The sequence below is a fragment of the Triticum urartu genome, chromosome 7A, assembly GCF_056163025.1.
Source record: "Triticum urartu cultivar PI428250 chromosome 7A, HENAU_Tu73, whole genome shotgun sequence".
NCBI classification, from domain to species: domain Eukaryota; kingdom Viridiplantae; phylum Streptophyta; class Magnoliopsida; order Poales; family Poaceae; genus Triticum; species Triticum urartu.
The window spans coordinates 221,946,987-221,963,998 of record NC_141879.1 but is presented as its reverse complement, the minus strand read 5'-3'; the positions used below and the strand labels follow the sequence as shown (position 1 = coordinate 221,963,998).

The 17,012-nt window shown below is 44.8% G+C and overlaps 2 protein-coding genes, 1 long non-coding RNA gene and 1 pseudogene across 4 annotated transcripts; 2 read left to right on the top strand and 2 right to left on the bottom strand.

The window, feature by feature from the left end:
* Positions 1 to 819: 819 nt before the first annotated feature.
* LOC147959110 (uncharacterized) lies at positions 820 to 2,055 on the bottom strand (annotated as a pseudogene).
* Positions 2,056 to 3,090: 1,035 nt separating this feature from the next.
* Positions 3,091 to 7,953, top strand: LOC125525343 (paired amphipathic helix protein Sin3-like 4). Its single transcript, XM_048690345.2, has 4 exons — positions 3,091 to 3,372; positions 4,097 to 4,220; positions 7,163 to 7,243; positions 7,351 to 7,953. Exons 2-4 carry the CDS (start codon positions 4,161 to 4,163, stop codon positions 7,537 to 7,539), a joined length of 330 nt encoding a protein of 109 aa, XP_048546302.1. The 5' UTR covers positions 3,091 to 3,372; positions 4,097 to 4,160; the 3' UTR covers positions 7,540 to 7,953.
* A 735-nt stretch (positions 7,954 to 8,688) lies between these two features.
* LOC125525342 (G-type lectin S-receptor-like serine/threonine-protein kinase SD2-5) lies at positions 8,689 to 12,953 on the bottom strand. Of its 2 annotated transcripts, none has more exons than XM_048690342.2 (3): positions 12,735 to 12,953; positions 12,030 to 12,127; positions 8,689 to 11,422 (listed from the first exon to the last, which is right to left on the bottom strand). In XM_048690342.2, exon 3 carries the CDS (start codon positions 11,411 to 11,413, stop codon positions 8,897 to 8,899), a length of 2,517 nt encoding a protein of 838 aa, XP_048546299.1. In that variant the 5' UTR covers positions 11,414 to 11,422; positions 12,030 to 12,127; positions 12,735 to 12,953; the 3' UTR covers positions 8,689 to 8,896. The 2 variants fall into 2 exon arrangements, with proteins under 2 accessions (XP_048546299.1, XP_048546300.1); XM_048690343.2 differs by lacking the exon at positions 12,735 to 12,953 and adding an exon at positions 12,559 to 12,728.
* A 244-nt stretch (positions 12,954 to 13,197) lies between these two features.
* Positions 13,198 to 14,284, top strand: LOC147959109 (uncharacterized). The gene is made up of 2 exons (XR_015612317.1): positions 13,198 to 13,825; positions 13,903 to 14,284. It is a non-coding gene; the product is annotated as an uncharacterized LOC147959109 (long non-coding RNA).
* Positions 14,285 to 17,012: the final 2,728 nt, after the last annotated feature.

The window sequence follows — 17,012 nt, the reverse complement described above, 5'->3', positions numbered from 1 at the left end:
TTTACTGAAAACCAATATATTGTCAAAGAACAGAATGACGCAGTCTCGTAGTAGCGGTTGCAGAGTGCAAGTGACGGCACCAATGAAGGTTGAGGGAGCCTCCGCCGGTCCAAAAGACATAACCAAGAATTCCCAATGACCGGAGTGCGTAGTGAATGACGTCTTGTACTCCTCGCCCTCTGCCATTCTGATCTGATGGTATCCCGCACGCAGATCTAGTTTAGAGAACCACTTGGCCCTGACCAATTCGTCTAGCAGTTCATCAATTATCGGAACGGGGTACTTGATGACAATTGTCATTGCATTCAGACATCTATAATCCACGCATAACCTCCAGGTACCGTCCTTCTTCTTCACCAGTAGAGCTGGGGAGGAGAATGGACTAGTACTCCTCAGAATGATTCCCGCGTCTAGCAGCTCTTTAATGTGACGTTCAATTTCATTCTTGAGTTCTGGTTTGTGCCGATATGGTCGCAGGTTGACAGGCTGAGCCCCTTCCATGAGCGGAATCCTGTGATCACAAGCACGTCGCGGTGGAAGGCCTTTGGGTTCCTCAAACATATCTATGTACTGCTCCAAAACCCGAAGAATTTCCACGGGCATTGATTCTTCTTTGACCCCCGTGTCGTTCGCAGCATTCAAATGGACGACATAAGCTACTGACCCCTGTTTATAGGCAGCCACAAGTTCCTGAGAAGAAATTGCAGAACAGTGGATCTGATCGCTGGTGACTGCCTTCAAGTCCACTGAACCTTGGTCTGTGGTAATTGTCATCCATTGCGCCTCCCAATCGATGTGCATAGGACTATGTTTCTTGAGCTAGTCCATGCCGAGGATGGCGTCGTACACCCCCAATGATATGAGTTTGAAATCTGTAACAAACTCATGACCATGCGATGTCCAGGGACATTGTGGAATGAAACTGTCACAACGCAATACTGCGCCGTCGGCTACCTTGACCTTGCAAACTGTAGGCAATTTGCAGACCCCCGTCAGTTTAGAAGCCATTCGATGATCGACAAACGAAGATGAACTGCCAGAGTCCACTAGTAAGGACATCTCTCTGCCTTGGATCCAAGCATGAAGCTGCATCACGCCCGGACCTGAAGCTCCCTCAATTACTTGCTTGGAAATGGTACACAGATTGTCCTCGTCGAGCTCGTGTGGCTCTTGCTGGTGCTCGCCACTTGCTTCTTCTCCTGCAAACAGCGCCAGCAATTCCTCCACAACATGCATCTGTACTGTAGGTGGGCATGTGTGCTCCTTGCCCCACCTTTCGCCACACTTAAAGCAAAGGCCTCAAGCGCGTCTGAATGTGCGTAGTGCTGAAATTTTGCTGCTATCTGATGCTGAACTTGCTCTTGCTGCATCAGTACCTCGGCGATCTTCAGCACTAGCAGTAGGTGCCGATGGCCTCAGGTTGCTCACTGGAAGACTTGGTGTGCTGGTTGTCACCCAGCGCGACGAGGATGGACGACTGGGTGCGGAGCGCATGGAGAGCTCGCCATCCACAACTTCTTCCTGAAGAAGAGCCAATGAACACGCCGTGTCGAGGTCCGGCGGTCGTTGAATGAGCACCACCGCCCGTATGTCAGCCCGCAGTCCCTCAATGAAACGTGTCAAGAAAAAATAAGGGTGCGTCAGTTCAGAGTAAGAGATCATATGATTCATCAAAGTCTCAAAACGCTCAATGAAATCGGCGACTGAATCAGACTGATGGATAGCATAGAATTGCCTAATGAGTAATTGGTGCTTATCACGCCCGAATTGTGTGCACAACAGGGCTATGAACGATTCCCAGGTAAGACCCGCGATCTTGCGCTGAACTGACTGCAACCAAATTGCGGCAGGACCGGAGAAATTCAAAATTGCCATCAGAACCCAGTACGATTCGTTGACCGTGAACATCTGAAAATACTGCTCTGCCAAAGTTTTCCAAAGTTGGGGATTTTCGCCCGCGAAGACAGGAAATGTCATCGGGGGTGGAGCTTGACCCATGGCTGCTAGCATTTGCAAAGATAGGGGAAGTGACTGTTGGGACGGAATTATGGTCATACCCATGACCGGGGGCGTCGCCGGTGACTCGGGGATCACCGACGAAGGATCCCCGGTGTGCAGTGACGCGCCGCGGCATGGTTGCCCTTGGATCTCGCGTGCGACCGCAGGAGGGGTCGCTAGCGGCGTAGAGGACGACGCAGCTTGAAGAGCCGCGACCAAGAGTTCAAGCTGCGCGGATCGCGCCTCCAGCTCCGGCTTCCAGGTGACAAGGGAGTCAATGCATGCTTTTTGTGTCGCCAAAGCTTGCAGAATCGCGGTGGTGTCGCCGTCTTGTTTCTTGGCGTGAGCGGCGGCCTCTTCGCGCATCTTGTCGGCGCAGGCGGCAGCCTCGTCGTTCATCTTGTCGAGGTAGGCCTTCAGTGCGGGATCCATGGCGGCGATGAGATGGTCGCGCGCTTGCTTCTGGCGACGAGTTTCTAGGGCGGCGACGGCGGCGGCGAAGGGTGGTGGGTGGCTAGCTGATACCAGGATGTTAGGTAATAGTTCGATCTAGGTTTCAATTACAGGTAGGAGGGTTGAATCGGTCTCATCACTCAGATACAACTCGCTACAGGGAGGAAACAAAAAAGAAAAGCCGCTGTGCCGATTTCTGATCCAAGCCCGGATGATGCTCCCGCCGAACGATGTGCCTTATGTATGGTTCTTCCACTCCGGCCCCACGTACAGACGGTTGGGGTGCTTGATCCGATGTGGCATGGCGATGACGCGACTTTGCTCCTGATTGGTTGCCGTGATTGGTTCTGCTGCCAGCGTGTTCCCTCTTGCTGCCGACTCTGCTGATTCCTTCGTTGCCTTGGCTGTGTTCCGGTCGATCTTCGCTGCTTCTGCAGTTGGGACGCTGACATGTTTGTTGTTCTATCTTCACAGATGAGGAATAGATTAGAAAATTTTCTGAAAAAAAAGAAAGAAAAAGAAGCGAAAGATAAAACATATTTTTAGTAGAAGGAAGGAGGAGAGAGAGAGGAGAAGAGAATGTTTTCGTTTGGTTTCACCTATTTTCCACTACAGCTTGTTTTCACCGCATATTTTCTCTCCCTAGTCCCTGGCACTCCCAGCCTGGTTTGGTCCTTCGTCCTCCCGGTCTCTGCTTTCGCCCCCCACTTCGCTCGAGTCCAACCCCCAGCTGCCACCCTGCCCAGTTGCTGTTGCGCAGCCTCCTTCCTCTAGTCTCCCCTCTTCTCCCCCTGTTGCCATCTCCAACCTAATCTTTCTCTTCTCGCCGGTCTGCCCGACGGATTCCAAAAGGGCTCGCTCATTCGGGGGAAAAGCTGTTCGCCGTGGCTCCCAGTCTCATCCATTTCTTGTCTCTTCCAGGTGAGAAAGAACCCTTCCTTTTTGGGAGAACCCTCACTTCGTTGCCTAGAGATGGATTTTGGTGCTCTGGCTCTCGTTCTTGATCACCGCCCCTAAAAGAATGCGTTCGTCTGATTCTGATAACTGCAGTTTATATCCTCTTTATAGGTTTGCTTCTTGATCTGTTGATTAATTACTCATCCTAGCGAGTGGCGACTGCCCCTAATCTGTACCTGTTGTTTGTGGATGATATTTGTGCCTTGTGAATTTTGACCATGGAGCTGGTCAGAATAAACTATTTTATTCTTATAGCTGCCAGCAGAATATCATCTCTTCTACCTGCAAAAATGATCACTGCAGGATAATTAAAATAATTTTTGGTGTTGACAAAGTTATGATGCTTACCTTTTGTGAGCTCGAATGCTCCCGTTCTCTTTTCTTAAAATCAAATCTTGTGAATTTTGATGTCTTGATGTTATAAATTGTTTAATTGCTAATTCGCTATAGCGTTTTGGTTCTGCTCTCGAGTAATTGTCTGAGAAACTGTATTCTCTTGGCTCTGAGTTTCTGATGATGTAAAAGGCACTATTTTTAGTAGAAATTGTACAATTATTTCGTTATATTTCTTTAAAGGAACTATTTAGGGTCATCTTTTTTGTGAAGCTGCAAGTTGGGTGTGTGCATTTTGCTTTCTCTCTTCTTTAGTGGAATATAAACTTTAACATTATCTAATCATTACCTGCAGGAATCTGTGAAATTTTGTGCCTTTAAAGGCAATCCAGGGTCTGGTCCTGAGCTGTCGGGGCTCTATGTCTAAGTGGGAACCTGTCACATTTGAGGAATCTCTTAGCTTTGTTAAGAGAGTTAAGGTGAGAAATTTTATTAATGAAACTTTGAACAATGCTTCCTCGCAAAATGATAATAGTATAAAAAGACATGCAGTGTGACTTGCGAATCTTTTCAGTGTTCATAGACAGGGCGCTATGAGTATGTTTGGTTCATGGCCAAAATATACTCTGCTAATTATCAGTCCTGGTGAAATGTTTGGCCAATGTTTGTATGGTTTCCAGTTTCTTGGAATGCACATGCCCCTTTCGCTACCATGGTACAATTCGTTTTGTTTAAATTGGCCGAATCCAGAGCAAGAAAATTCTTGTAACCAAATTCTTGTAAGGTAGACTTGGGCTCAAACCAACGCTCTATCTTCAGTGTTAGCTGCTTACTTGGATATTGCATTTCTGTCACAACGGCGATATATCCGTAATAGGGGTGCAAAAGCACATGCTTCATGTTCTAAATATTGGGAAAAAAATAACGGTGTGATAGACGTGTTCCAAATAATTGGCAAAAAAAAATGGAGTGATACACAGTTCTCGCCTAGACTCTAGATTATTGTTCATTGTCTAGAGTGCATACCAAGAAACTTTCTTGGGTCCTCCTTCTCAATGATTTGGTGTCCTGTGTGCCTTGCAAGTTGTCAGCAATTAATTGAAACTGTTCATGGTTCCCTTTTCTCGAAAGAAAAGGTTGTCAGCAATCATTGATGTACACAGATTGAGTCCATGCTTGCCAGCGAAGCACAATACAAATATGTATTTCTCTCTTTGGATCACCTGCGTTGGAGCTAATTTTTCATTGAGAAAAAAATGATTTAATCAAACAAAATAATGAAATATTTTACTTCATGTATGATGTATTCCTCACTTGTTTTATGACTGCAATATAGTTTCATTATACTGTATCTGTCTGACAACATCAGACTTGATACCTTTCATACAAATATATTATGTGTGTCTTGGGTTTCAACTTTCTGCATTGTTGTAAGTTTGAGTTGATCTATCCATATGATGGGAATCTGATGAGAACAAGTCGTATTCCACTGAGTCACTGGCAGTTGTGGTTTGAAATATTTCTGATTTAAGCTGCAGAATGAAATGCTTAGGTAGATCTTCGTTTTGTTAAGTTAAAATAAATAGGGGATACTAGCACAAATGCCCGTGCGTTGCAACGAAAGAAAAAAAATTAACGTGTAATTAAATTTGGTGAGAAACAGCTTTTGAACGGTGTTCGTTAAAGAAGCTACTACTCGCTTTAAAGGGAAAAAGGAGGGAGTATCTAAATCTAAATAAGTACATATAATGTGTTCAAAAGTGCCCTTAGCCCAATCCGTATTTAATCTCTCTATGCACTATTTTTCCTTCCATTAAAATCTAGGAGATTTCATCTCTCGTCTTTCCTTGGAATTCAGATTTAACTCCCTCTCACAATGTCCAATTGATCATGACATGCAATTCTTTCTTTTAATATTTTAATTATGCATCTCATAAATCCCATAGCCCCTAATTAGACCAGTACCGGGGCATTCAGAGTTAATTCCTTCTTGTGCATCATATGCATGCATGTCGTGAATCCAGTTTAATTAGTCCACCACCGGACTGAATGTAGAGTTAATTTCTTCTTGTGCATCATATGCACGCATATCATGAATACAGATAAATTTGGCCACAACCGGTGCCCATAGATTTGATTGCTTTCTACGTCCATGCCTTAATCATCTGGTTAATGATTCTCAAATCAGCTTGCTGGTTACTCCTACCTAGCAAGTTAATGATGTATATAAACTGACACGATTTAATGTAAGAAAGCATGGCGGAACTATTTAGTTCTTTTTAGGCAATGGATTTAGCTAAAACTGATTACGTATGTATGTGTGCTGGCCTGGCTGCCTTCAATCCATCGACAGGGCTGCTACCGCTAGCTCGTTAGAAAAAAAGGCCAGGCTAGGCTGCTACTGCTAGCCCAGAAAAAAAAAGGCTGGCCTGCTACCGCTAGATGGACTTCCGGATCGTTGCCTCATTGCTTGCCTCGTTGGTTGAGTCGGTTTCCAATTGGTTTAAACTGGGCAAGTAAGGAGGCAGGATAACGAACGTACACGAAACCCAAAAAAATCACCTAAACGGGACGAAACAAAGCGAAACCAAACCAAGAATACCTATTCCCTTTAATAGTAGGTTATAGATATAGATATAAATCTGTCGTACTGGTACATATAACTTTTAGCTATAACTAGTTTGTGAAGCATTTCCGTTCCTAAAGTATTTTCCAATTCGCACTACTCCCTCATGTTTGTGAACCATAATAAGTGTGACTAGCCAAAAAAAACATTGGTTTTTGTGCATGTATGACCACAAAACTCAAGTTTTTTAAAATTTAACAAACAATTTCTTTATAAGGAGAGTGTATATGAATTCATAAAAAAAAAACATGATTGCTTCGAAGAAACTTGGACATGGGAACGGGTTCAGATAAAGGAATGTTAGTGAAGCTAAATGTCTATGCCATGTTTAACTGTGCATGAACAATTCTTAGTAATGCATGTTATCCATCAGGTCGCTTAGTGTAGCAATCATTTCTTACGGTCACATAACTTCTAAACACTTCACCGTGAAAGAAAAAAGCCTCTATCATATTTTCTTGCACTCTTGTATTTGGCTGAGTTAAGCCGGAGTCAATTGGTATGTTCTTACTACTAGGATTTCTTGATGTTTCTTTGGGTGTGTGGAATATGACATCTGAAATAAACGACGTTAGGGGGTCAAAGTGAGCCTAAATCACTTGGTTGGGTGAGTTGATGCATGACCCCGCCACATCGATTCAAGTCCTCACAAACTCGAATGTGGGTTCCTATTTGATATACTATATATGGGCTTCTCTAACATCTTTCCTTACGAAATAAAAACTCTTTGTAAAAAAAACTTCAATTTATTTAAGTCAGGCCTTCAACTTACATTGCATCATGTCTTCTATACAGGCCCGTGACTACTTGTTATACCTGTCACTGCTCAATGTGCTCACCCGGAGTGATCAGATCCCTCTGGAAGCTTACAACGAGGTACCACCACAATCGCGACCCACCCCTTACCCTCATCCAAGAGTAATTTTTAGCCTGTTGGTTCATGATAAATCCAACTAGTCTGATCCATCCTGCTCGAACTGCAGCTTTTACTTCTTTTCCGGGATCACGGAGACCTGCTAGAGGAGCTAGGGAAGTTCAGACCCCTCCCCTCTTTCCCAAGCACTGTGTACAGCCACAACACAATCTGGATGTTCATATTCCTTATGCCCTTTCTGCTCCTGAGCCTTCTCCTCGCGTTTGAGAAGCCGTTGGATAGCTTCCTTCTCCGATAACCCGTCGCGAGCTAAAGATCAGCACTACGATGAAAATGACCGGACACGGAATGCGTGCATGGACTGCTGTCTTGTGATATCCCCTCAGAGCCCATTGCCTTATTGGTGCTTTTGTGATCATGTTCATCCTTTTGTGATCCGCCCGCATACCGGTGCGCGGATAGTTTCTCTGAATCTCTCGGAAGGACAGACTAAATCGATTGTTTTGGCTTGTTCAAGACAAACTTCAGTGTACAATTGACAAACTAAATGAAAGAGTTTAGTTTTACATGCAATATTTTGCAAAGTGAAACTAGTTGTAGTACATGAGTAACAGCGAAATTGTGTAACATAATAGGAAATGTTACACATGCGACTGATTTCCTGTTCACCTGATGGTAACGGCGCAGGATGGCAAATGTTTAGTTCATATCATTTTCTGCTATATCATGGTCACCCATGGTCAGTTTGAGACCATCCAGGCAGGTGCTTTGGTCTGCATACTGCTGTTCCTGCTGTGTTTCAGGCGCAGCAAGCAGCACAGCTCCTCATCGGCATGGCCCTGAAAGAAGTTTGTTGCATATTTCTTTCTCGCTGCGAACAGCCATCGGTTATTCTAGAAGATTGGTAAGAAAGGCGACATAAAATTCCTGTCGATACACACCATGGCGTCGATGCCTTGGAGTTTTCCTGCATCGGCATGTAGATGGTGTGCACCTGGAACTGGAAGAAAACCAAGCATTCTCTTCCCCTTCAGTAGTTCTGCAGTTTTGCTGATTCAGGTGAAAACTAGTTTCCGTTGATCAGATGTATGTAATGGATCTCATCATTCAGCGAAAATCTATCTTTTTACTTTGGAAGACAGTTTCTTTTGATTTTTCTCTGATGAAAGAGTGGATATACACTACTCCGTTCTTTTTTGTAGGACGTTTTAGACAGCTGATGTTGAACTATTTTGGGTGCTGTCTGAACTGCCTAAAACGCCTTACATAAGTGAACAGAGGGAGTAGCATTATTTGTCAAACTTTTGATATAAGTAGATCACACACGAAAACCAAGAAGATCTGAATATGCCACAAGTTTACCAAGACCATTTAGAGAGACATCTCAGTACACAGGGAGTCCTAAGCTGATAGTTCTGTATTCTCAAAACAGAAAAATAATTATAGCTTAAAAACTAAATCTGGCAAAAAAGATATATTAATTTCCACAACAAACCTCATCTGGTAAAACTATTATAAAAAAGTGCCACCTGAAATAATGATCAACATATATACATGACATCAATGTGAACAAATGATCACCAAATCAACAGGCCCTACCCCAAAATTGAACACCAACATCCTAACTAAACACACTATACACATCATTCATACTGTCATCTAGGACCAGAGAGCCGCACTGCTGAAAGCAGAGCCTCACTGTTGTAGTCCGACATCCCCGACGACATGCCCTCCTCGCTGCTCGATTTGAGGGCATTCGCATAGAGCCTATATCCGATCTGTGAGGACATCGGTGGCTGGGGCACGTCGCAGACGCACTCGAGCATCTGGACCACCTTCGACATGGACGGCCTCTGGTAGAAATCCTCCTGGATGCACCACAGAGCAACCTTGATCGCGATCTCCAGTCGCTCATCCTTGTCGTTATACCTCAGCTTGGAGTCAAGGATCTCGCGAAGATCGCCCTCCTCCAGCTTCTTGAAAGCGAAGGACGGGAAATGGGCCTTTTCTGAGCCTTCCACGGGATCAAAATTTTTCCTCCCGCTGATTATCTCGAGCAGAACCATGCCATAGCTGTATACGTCGCTCTTCTCTGAGATGGCGTAGTTGGTGATCCACTCGGGCGCGAGATAGCCCCGCGTGCCTCTCATCGTCGTGAAAACATGGCTCTGCTCCCTGCTCATCAACTTGGCAAGGCCAAAGTCAGATACCTTCACAAGGAAGTTGTCATCAAGCAGGAAATTCTCAGGCTTGATGTCGCAATGAATGATCTTCGATTCACAGTCCTGATGGAGGTATGCCAATCCCTTTGCTGCTCCAAGTGCAATGTTAAACCTTGTATCCCAGTCCAGAAGGGGATCATCCTCCTTAGTACGGAAAATCCACCTTTCCAGTGACCCTTTCGCCATGTATTCATATGCAAGAAGCCTGTGTGAATCCTCAGCACAGAAGCCTCGGAGTTTAACTAGATGGATGTGGTGGATGCTGCCAATTATCGTCACCTCGGAGCGGAACTCTTTCCTCCCTTGGCCTATGCCCTCCAGCTTCTTTACAGCAATGCGACTGCCATCTGGGAGTGTTCCCAGATATACAGATCCAAATCCTCCTTGGCCAAGCTTGTTAGAGAAGTTGTTTGTTGCATCCTGGAGCTCCCTGTAAGTGAACCGCACTGGTGCTCCAGATATCGTCTGCAGATATCCATCATCTTCCGATGAACCAGCCTCATCTTGTGAGGACGGAGGATACCTCTTCCTCCTATAAATGAAGAAACCGACATAAATGAGGCCACCAATGACAGCCAAAGTTACGACTATAATGACAACAATAATAATGTTGTGATTTCCATTGTCATTGCCACTCCCAGCTTGCCCTGAGCCACTGCTAGATACCTTGATGAAAGATGAAAAATTAGTTTTACTTGCACCTTTCTGCTGCAAGCTACCAATCTGGTCAAAAATGAAGCAATTGCCTGTTTTTTGGTCGAAGAACACGGCGATGCATGAGCAATTTCCCATGCAAGTATTCTTGCAACCTGTGATGTTTGTCTTAGGCACAGGTGAGGTGAAGCTAGTACCGATATATCCAACTCCACTGTCCAGTTGAGCCAGCTGAAACACCTCTTTTGACTTACAAGGTGATACGAGACCAGGGTCACAGTTTGGATAGGAGCCGCGGCCTGAAGGGCATTGGCATCCTGTCCCACTATTGCAAATAGAGTACGGTTGGCAGTGGGTTGGCGTGTCACACGAGTCCTGTGGGATTGGGATTGGCAGATTAGTCTTGCCATTTGCACTCTGCAGCATATAGAAGGCAATTGACCCATCCTCACCGAGGACAGCAGCTAACGTGGTGTTGGCATCACCCTTCTGCGCTATGATGAGCTGTGATAGAAGAGAACCTGATTTATCATAGAAGGACCAAGAAGTTGAACTGAGGTTCGCAGAGTATATTGCACCATCCTTGTTAACGATCAGCCTACTATCCTGCAGTGCGGACCAGTATGGTTGGAACCCTGCGTACAACATCATGTCCCCAGATTTGATTTGAAGTGTATGTGTCGTGTTCTGTTCGGTGGAATGGCTCACAAGTGTCATGCCATCACTGAAGCTCTGGCCAGACAGAAGTGTGTTTGTTGGATAGCTGAAACTCTGCCACAGAGGAGAAGAGCTATCTTCGCCGAGCACTACAAGATTGCCAGAGTCCAGCAGCTGCATAGAGGTGGCTTTGCCAGAGATATTGGCAGTCCAGACACTGGAGCCTGCAGACTGCAGGTAGGCCTTGCCATCCTTGTCAAACTCAAAGCTATCCGAATGCGAAACTGGAGAGTTAGCATTCGCAGTCCAGATGACGGTAGTGGTGCCCAGGTGGACCACTTGAAGAAGGTAGGATGTGCTCTCTGACGCACTGCTGCTGGCAAAACCAAAGCCAAACACCGATCCATTCGAGAGCAGAAATATTCCATTGTTATCAATGTAATCCATTTCTGAGCCACTGAACCCTGGCAGGAGAATGTGTTTCTGAATACTGCCGCTGCATATTATCCAGAGGTTGGGGAACAGAAGCATCCACAGCATAGTGAAGCATAATGAAGAGCCTTGACGTTTGCTCCGTGCATTCATGTGTATGAAAGGTGAGCTCTTCCAGTTGGCAATCTTCGAAAACCATCCAGTCATTAACGTCCTCTGAAATGTTCGCAAGACAATTAGAATCTCAGTTGGTATAGGAAATAGTAGTTTCATATGCAATAGAGCAAAATTAGATATTGAAATGCTGGTGGGCAGTCTCCATATTATAACAGCTGTAGGTGGAAAATTCCACTAACAACTGTACTAGCAAGGTGGAAAATTCCACTAACAACTGTTCTAGCATAGGTGACAAAATGTCTTGTTACAACAACTATAGGGATTGATAACGGTTACGAGCTACGCGTATTTTCGGAGAATCCACATTTGTATGTGCAAAGTAACGCAGCTATTTGATCTTGATACTGAAGCCGTGTTGCCCGGTAACTTTCTGGGAAAAGTGTAAAGCATGATAGCCCCCCTCCCCTTTTGTTCACGGAAAAGGAACCAAACTACATCGTTTTCATGACTTCCAACATGAATTAGCCAATCGTATTCACACCATAGCCTTTTGCACAAGAAATGAGGTGAACAAACGTTGATGGCACTCGTTTGATTCAGTGTTACAGACTCTGAAAATATGATTTAAGGGACTACTACTACAAGGTACAAGAATAAATCATGATACTGGTAGCAAGAATGGTTGGAAGAGAGCTGGGTGCAGTACCTGAGGTGGGAACGGTTTCTGATCAAGCTACTTGCTGTTGGTTTCTTCAAAGCCTCTACAAACATTTGATAGTTTTGCACACGGTCCTAGACAGGATCCTGCAGCCAAAAACATACAGATAATAATTAGTAACGGGAAAGCACTGAAAATGAACACAGGTTGGAGAAAGGCCGGCGTTTCTCTGAAAATGGACACAAAAAGGGTAAAATATCCATCACTCTCATTTTTCCATTTTTGTATTCGTCTGCTTGAAACAAGTGGTTGTGATTAATCTGGAACAGAGTGAGGCGCGGAGCAGTAAAGAACTGCGCTCCATTAAATCTACACATTTCCATTGCGGCGAGAATTCGAGGCAGCTGACCCATGCCAACGAGGACATCCAAACTACAAACCGGCTGACTTAACCCCTCGTCCCTTTCTTGCTTAATTCGAGCGTATTGACAAAACGTTCGGAGCAGAGCGCAGCCAGACGCCAAATTCGTCGGAACAAGAAAACAGCAACCGGAGCAAGAAGCGGACCAAAATTCACCTCGGCTCAAAATCCGCACGGCGCAGAAACCGGCAAAGCGATGAAAGAAAGAAACCACGGAGCCAACCGAACCAGCAAGAAAGATCCGTACACGGATAGGGGAAGGGGCCAAGGAGGAGGAAGAACTCGGGACGACGCGGACAGCACAAGAAAAGAGGCGGGCGTGGTCACCTCACCTGAAGGAACGGGGGAACGAGGAAGAGACCGGGGGAGGCGAGGACCATGAAAAAGATATGGTGGGTAGACTCGACGACGAAGAGGCGGAGGAGGAGGCGGCGACGGTGGTGGGGGGAGAGTGGTTGGGAGGTGGTAGCAGGCAGGCGCAGCGGGACGAATAACTACGGGGCCGGCGTAGGTTATTAGATCGATGGATGGACGGATGAATGGACGGATGGGTGCAAGTGGGATGCTACTGCTCCGTATTTTAATCCCTCCTTCTTCCTTGTTTATTTCTCTAGCTTGGTACTAGTATTTGTTTAGTGCGTACGGCCACGCTGCCAGCAGCAGCAGATAGATCGGGCGTCCATGAGGATATCATATCACTTTGTTTACCGGATTATATTGTGGGTGATTTGCTAGCGCATTAAATTTTGTGGGTCTTGGAGATCGTGCGAAGGCCCTAGCTCACGCAAGTGTAAAATCTGGAGTAAAATGCGCGCGGTCACGGTTTTAAAAGCAAGGTAAACGTCAACTAGGGAGTGAAAAGTGGAACGGAGCTGCTACACCGCCTACGATTTTTGAAGATGCGGACGCAGATGTGTCGTATGTATAGCATCACTCATTGGAATATGCTACTGGGAAAAATGCGATGGCAGCGGGCAACATGTAATTGGGATGGTTAGATGGACAATAATATCCTCGTCTACCAACGGCTCAGTCTTTCGAAGGTGCTTATAGGGATAGAGTATGTGTGTGTATGTTTATATGGATGAGTGTATGCGCGTTTATATGAGCGCTTGCATCTGTATTGTGTTCAAAGAAAAAGAATGTAATGTCATCCCTAACAACTTCTCAGCACCGCGGACTTCTATATTTACTCGCCCTCCCCACCCGAGTAAAGAAAATGTTCCCTCTCTCCTCGGCCGCACCCACCAACACCGTGCCGAACCCACTCGGGCCTCTCCCTTCTTGCCTCCTTCGGCCACCATGTGCCACCATCAACCCTCCATAGGACCCACCGCGCTCACCCCTCCCCCCTCTCTCGCCGTCGGTGACGCCTAAATCGGCAGATCTAGGATGGGTGTCCTACAAGTGCGAAAAGGATGGGGTGAGTGCCTATTTGTATAGTTGTTCTTCGGATTCATCACAATTTGGAACTTATTGTTTGCTCAAAATTGCATGTAGGATGGATGCAAGTTTTGATATTGGGAAGAAGAGTATATTGATCTATTGATAGGGTGAAATTTGCTAGATGTTCGTGCACTACTTGCTAGAGTTAAGACCAGAGACGACGCGATGTCCAATTGTAGGAAGGCGGAGAAGAATGAAGTGTGCATGCTCAAGAAGCCAATAGAGAAAGGCAACAATGTTGGAAATGATGACATAGAGAAAGTATTAATCGAACTAGTAGGAGCAGTTAGGGCACTTGGATTTCTATTAGTGTCTAGTTGTTCTTGTAATTTTCTTTGGATCGGTTATCTCAGCGAAGAATTGGTGAAATATGTAATCAGATGTCGTTTAATAAAGTAATATAGTAGTGAATTTATTTTGATGGCCAGAAAATAAATGAATTTGACAGAAAAATACTCCTCTGAGTATTGGGGATCGACTAAAAATGGTTAATTTTTAGAGGAGCAAAAGCACTCCTCAAAAGGATAGTTAGTCATTTACTCCTTTAAATTTTAGGGGATCTGCTATAGTTGATCTAACCGAACACCTATTGTCCCCACCCTGCGTTGCATCGTCACCAGTGTTGCTTCTCGTGACAACCCATTGCCTCCACCGACATCCTACTGCCTCCTTTCGCCCTCATCGCCCTTCTGCCCGACTCAGAGCTGGTCGCCGTTCGTTGCAGTCGTTGGAATCGAGCTCAAGCGCCTCTGTCGCTGCATCAACCCCATCACCGGAAAGAGGCTCAAATCTTCTTCCTTTGAGCCTATCCATCCACTTCCGGCCATCTCGACCCCCCCAACCGCTAGTATCTACTCAACGTCATCGTCCGGCTGTGACACCTCCACCGCTTTAAGTGTTCGACGGTTTGCCTAAGTGTGTTATGTGTGTGTTTTTTTCATCTCATTTTTATTTTGTCAATTGAATTGAACCGAGTCATTTCTAGTCAAGATGAACAGGTTGAGAGAAATGATCTTCGAGGACTATTCGTCCCAGGAGGAGGAAGAAGATGATGACGACTTTGAAATGGCTATTGACATGATCTTGAATGAAGATTTTCGGCGGCCGAGGAGAGGATCACAATTCGGTCATATACACATTAACTGAGATAGAGCGGAGGACCATGCCAAGATTTTGAGAGATTATTTTGACCCCAATCCAACTTACCTGGAGAAGTATTTTTGCTGGGGATTTCAGATGCACACAAGTCTTTTTCTAACCATTGCAAAAGTCATGGAGAAGCATGGTGAGTGATTTAAGCTTCTCCATGATTTAGAGAGCCGAGAAGTTCATACTCAGTTCCAAGATGATCTTGTTGAGCATCAATCACTTCTTCATAGCACTTCGTAGTTGTGCTTTTACCATGCTCTTTACTTCATTTGAACCCTTCCATGTGTTTGAATTTGAATAATTTGGTATGTAAACTATGTGTTTGTAATATTCATGAATTGTGTGAACCTTAATTATTATGTTTGGATTTAATATGTGTGCAAATATGTAGTTGAAATGTAGTATGTAAACTAAAATTAGAAAGATTTGGCCAAAACATTTTTACACCGTTAAGTTTAGGGGATCGGTTAAAAATGACACTTTTTCGAGGAGCAAATATATTCCTCTAAAGGATACTCATTGCATCCTCCTCTAAATTATTAGGGATTGATTAGAGATGCCCTAATATTGTGGTGACCGAGGCTTCGTTCCTCTCATTCTAATGGGTTATCATAACTACTCTTATCAAGGCCTAGCTCGTCAATTTAGTTGAGGCGATCATGGCAGTGCAAGGAGGTCATTCGTCTGTGACCTCCACCAACCTTGACAATGGTTGAGCTCCATGAGTTGGTCATTTTCGACCTCCTTCAAGAGAAGACGATGAGCTCGTGGAGGTTTGTGAAAGGCAAGGTTCATTCGACACCGAGTGCAAGCTCTTCTAGTCAATACCTCTTCAAATAGGTTTCTGATCCACTTTATATATAAAGCAAACCAACATAACCATACACCAAGTCCAACATAACCACAAACAGGCCCAAAAGGGAAAAATAACAAAGAGATACAAGGCTCTATGGGGCCGACGACCAACCAGTCAAGAGGCTACACAAGATGGGCCCTGAGCGCATCAATCATGTTGCCTCCCGTTATCTAGATAGCGGATGCCAGAGCTACAAGAAGGCCTGAAATCTAAACATAATTAGTTGCATGTCACATAAAGACCCTCTCAATCACCACCTTGTTATATGTCACCCAACGGGTCCAGGCCATCGTCGCGAACACTAACCGTAAGAGGTGTCTCCTCCTACCGGTATGGTTGGCTTGAGATTCCAAGAACTCTCCTCTGTTCGAGGCCTACCATCCAAGACCAAACTCTCATGGACAAAACTCCTTAAGAAGGGGGACATGAGAAGAAAATGTGGTTCCCAAGCTCGAGGACACCACAAAGGGGGCACAAACTATCACCACGCCCATGCCGCTTGGTCACCTCCATCATAGAGGGGAGGCGATCATGTAATAGTTGCCAAACGAAGATCTTAATCTTCAACAAAAGAGGGCTCTAATTCCAAACAAGGCCATCTTGTTAGTATGTACAATGCGAGCTCTATGCCCCCAGTCTAGGTTCCTTGAAGACCAATATGTCAAAAAATTCATTTTTTTATTACACACCAACAAAGCAAGGAATTGTTTTCTTTAATTTTCATTCTCCATTTTCCATTTGTAGCAATTTCATATGTATGGATGCTAAAAATTTGACCAATTTGAAAGAGAGTAAAAGCCCGTGATGTTGTAACTACAACCACAAAGTACAAAAGCATAGCTATTACATTGCATAAGAGGATGTTGCATTGGTGAAGGCATGGAAAGTATCACACTCGATATAATCATAGAGAATGAACAATCTGAGCCTAACTACTAGAACAACATCAAAGGAGTATTTTTCAACATGAACACATCGTCGAGCAAGTCAGCCCGTTCACTTAACAATTGTTGGACCATGATTCAGGAGTGTTACAACCAGTGGGCGGGATGTACTTACCTAATTGACCATATTCCTCCTAGCATGTGTCGACTAATGAGCATGTAAGTAGCATGGTCATTTCTTGTAGTACTTATGGATATCTTGTAGTACTCCATAG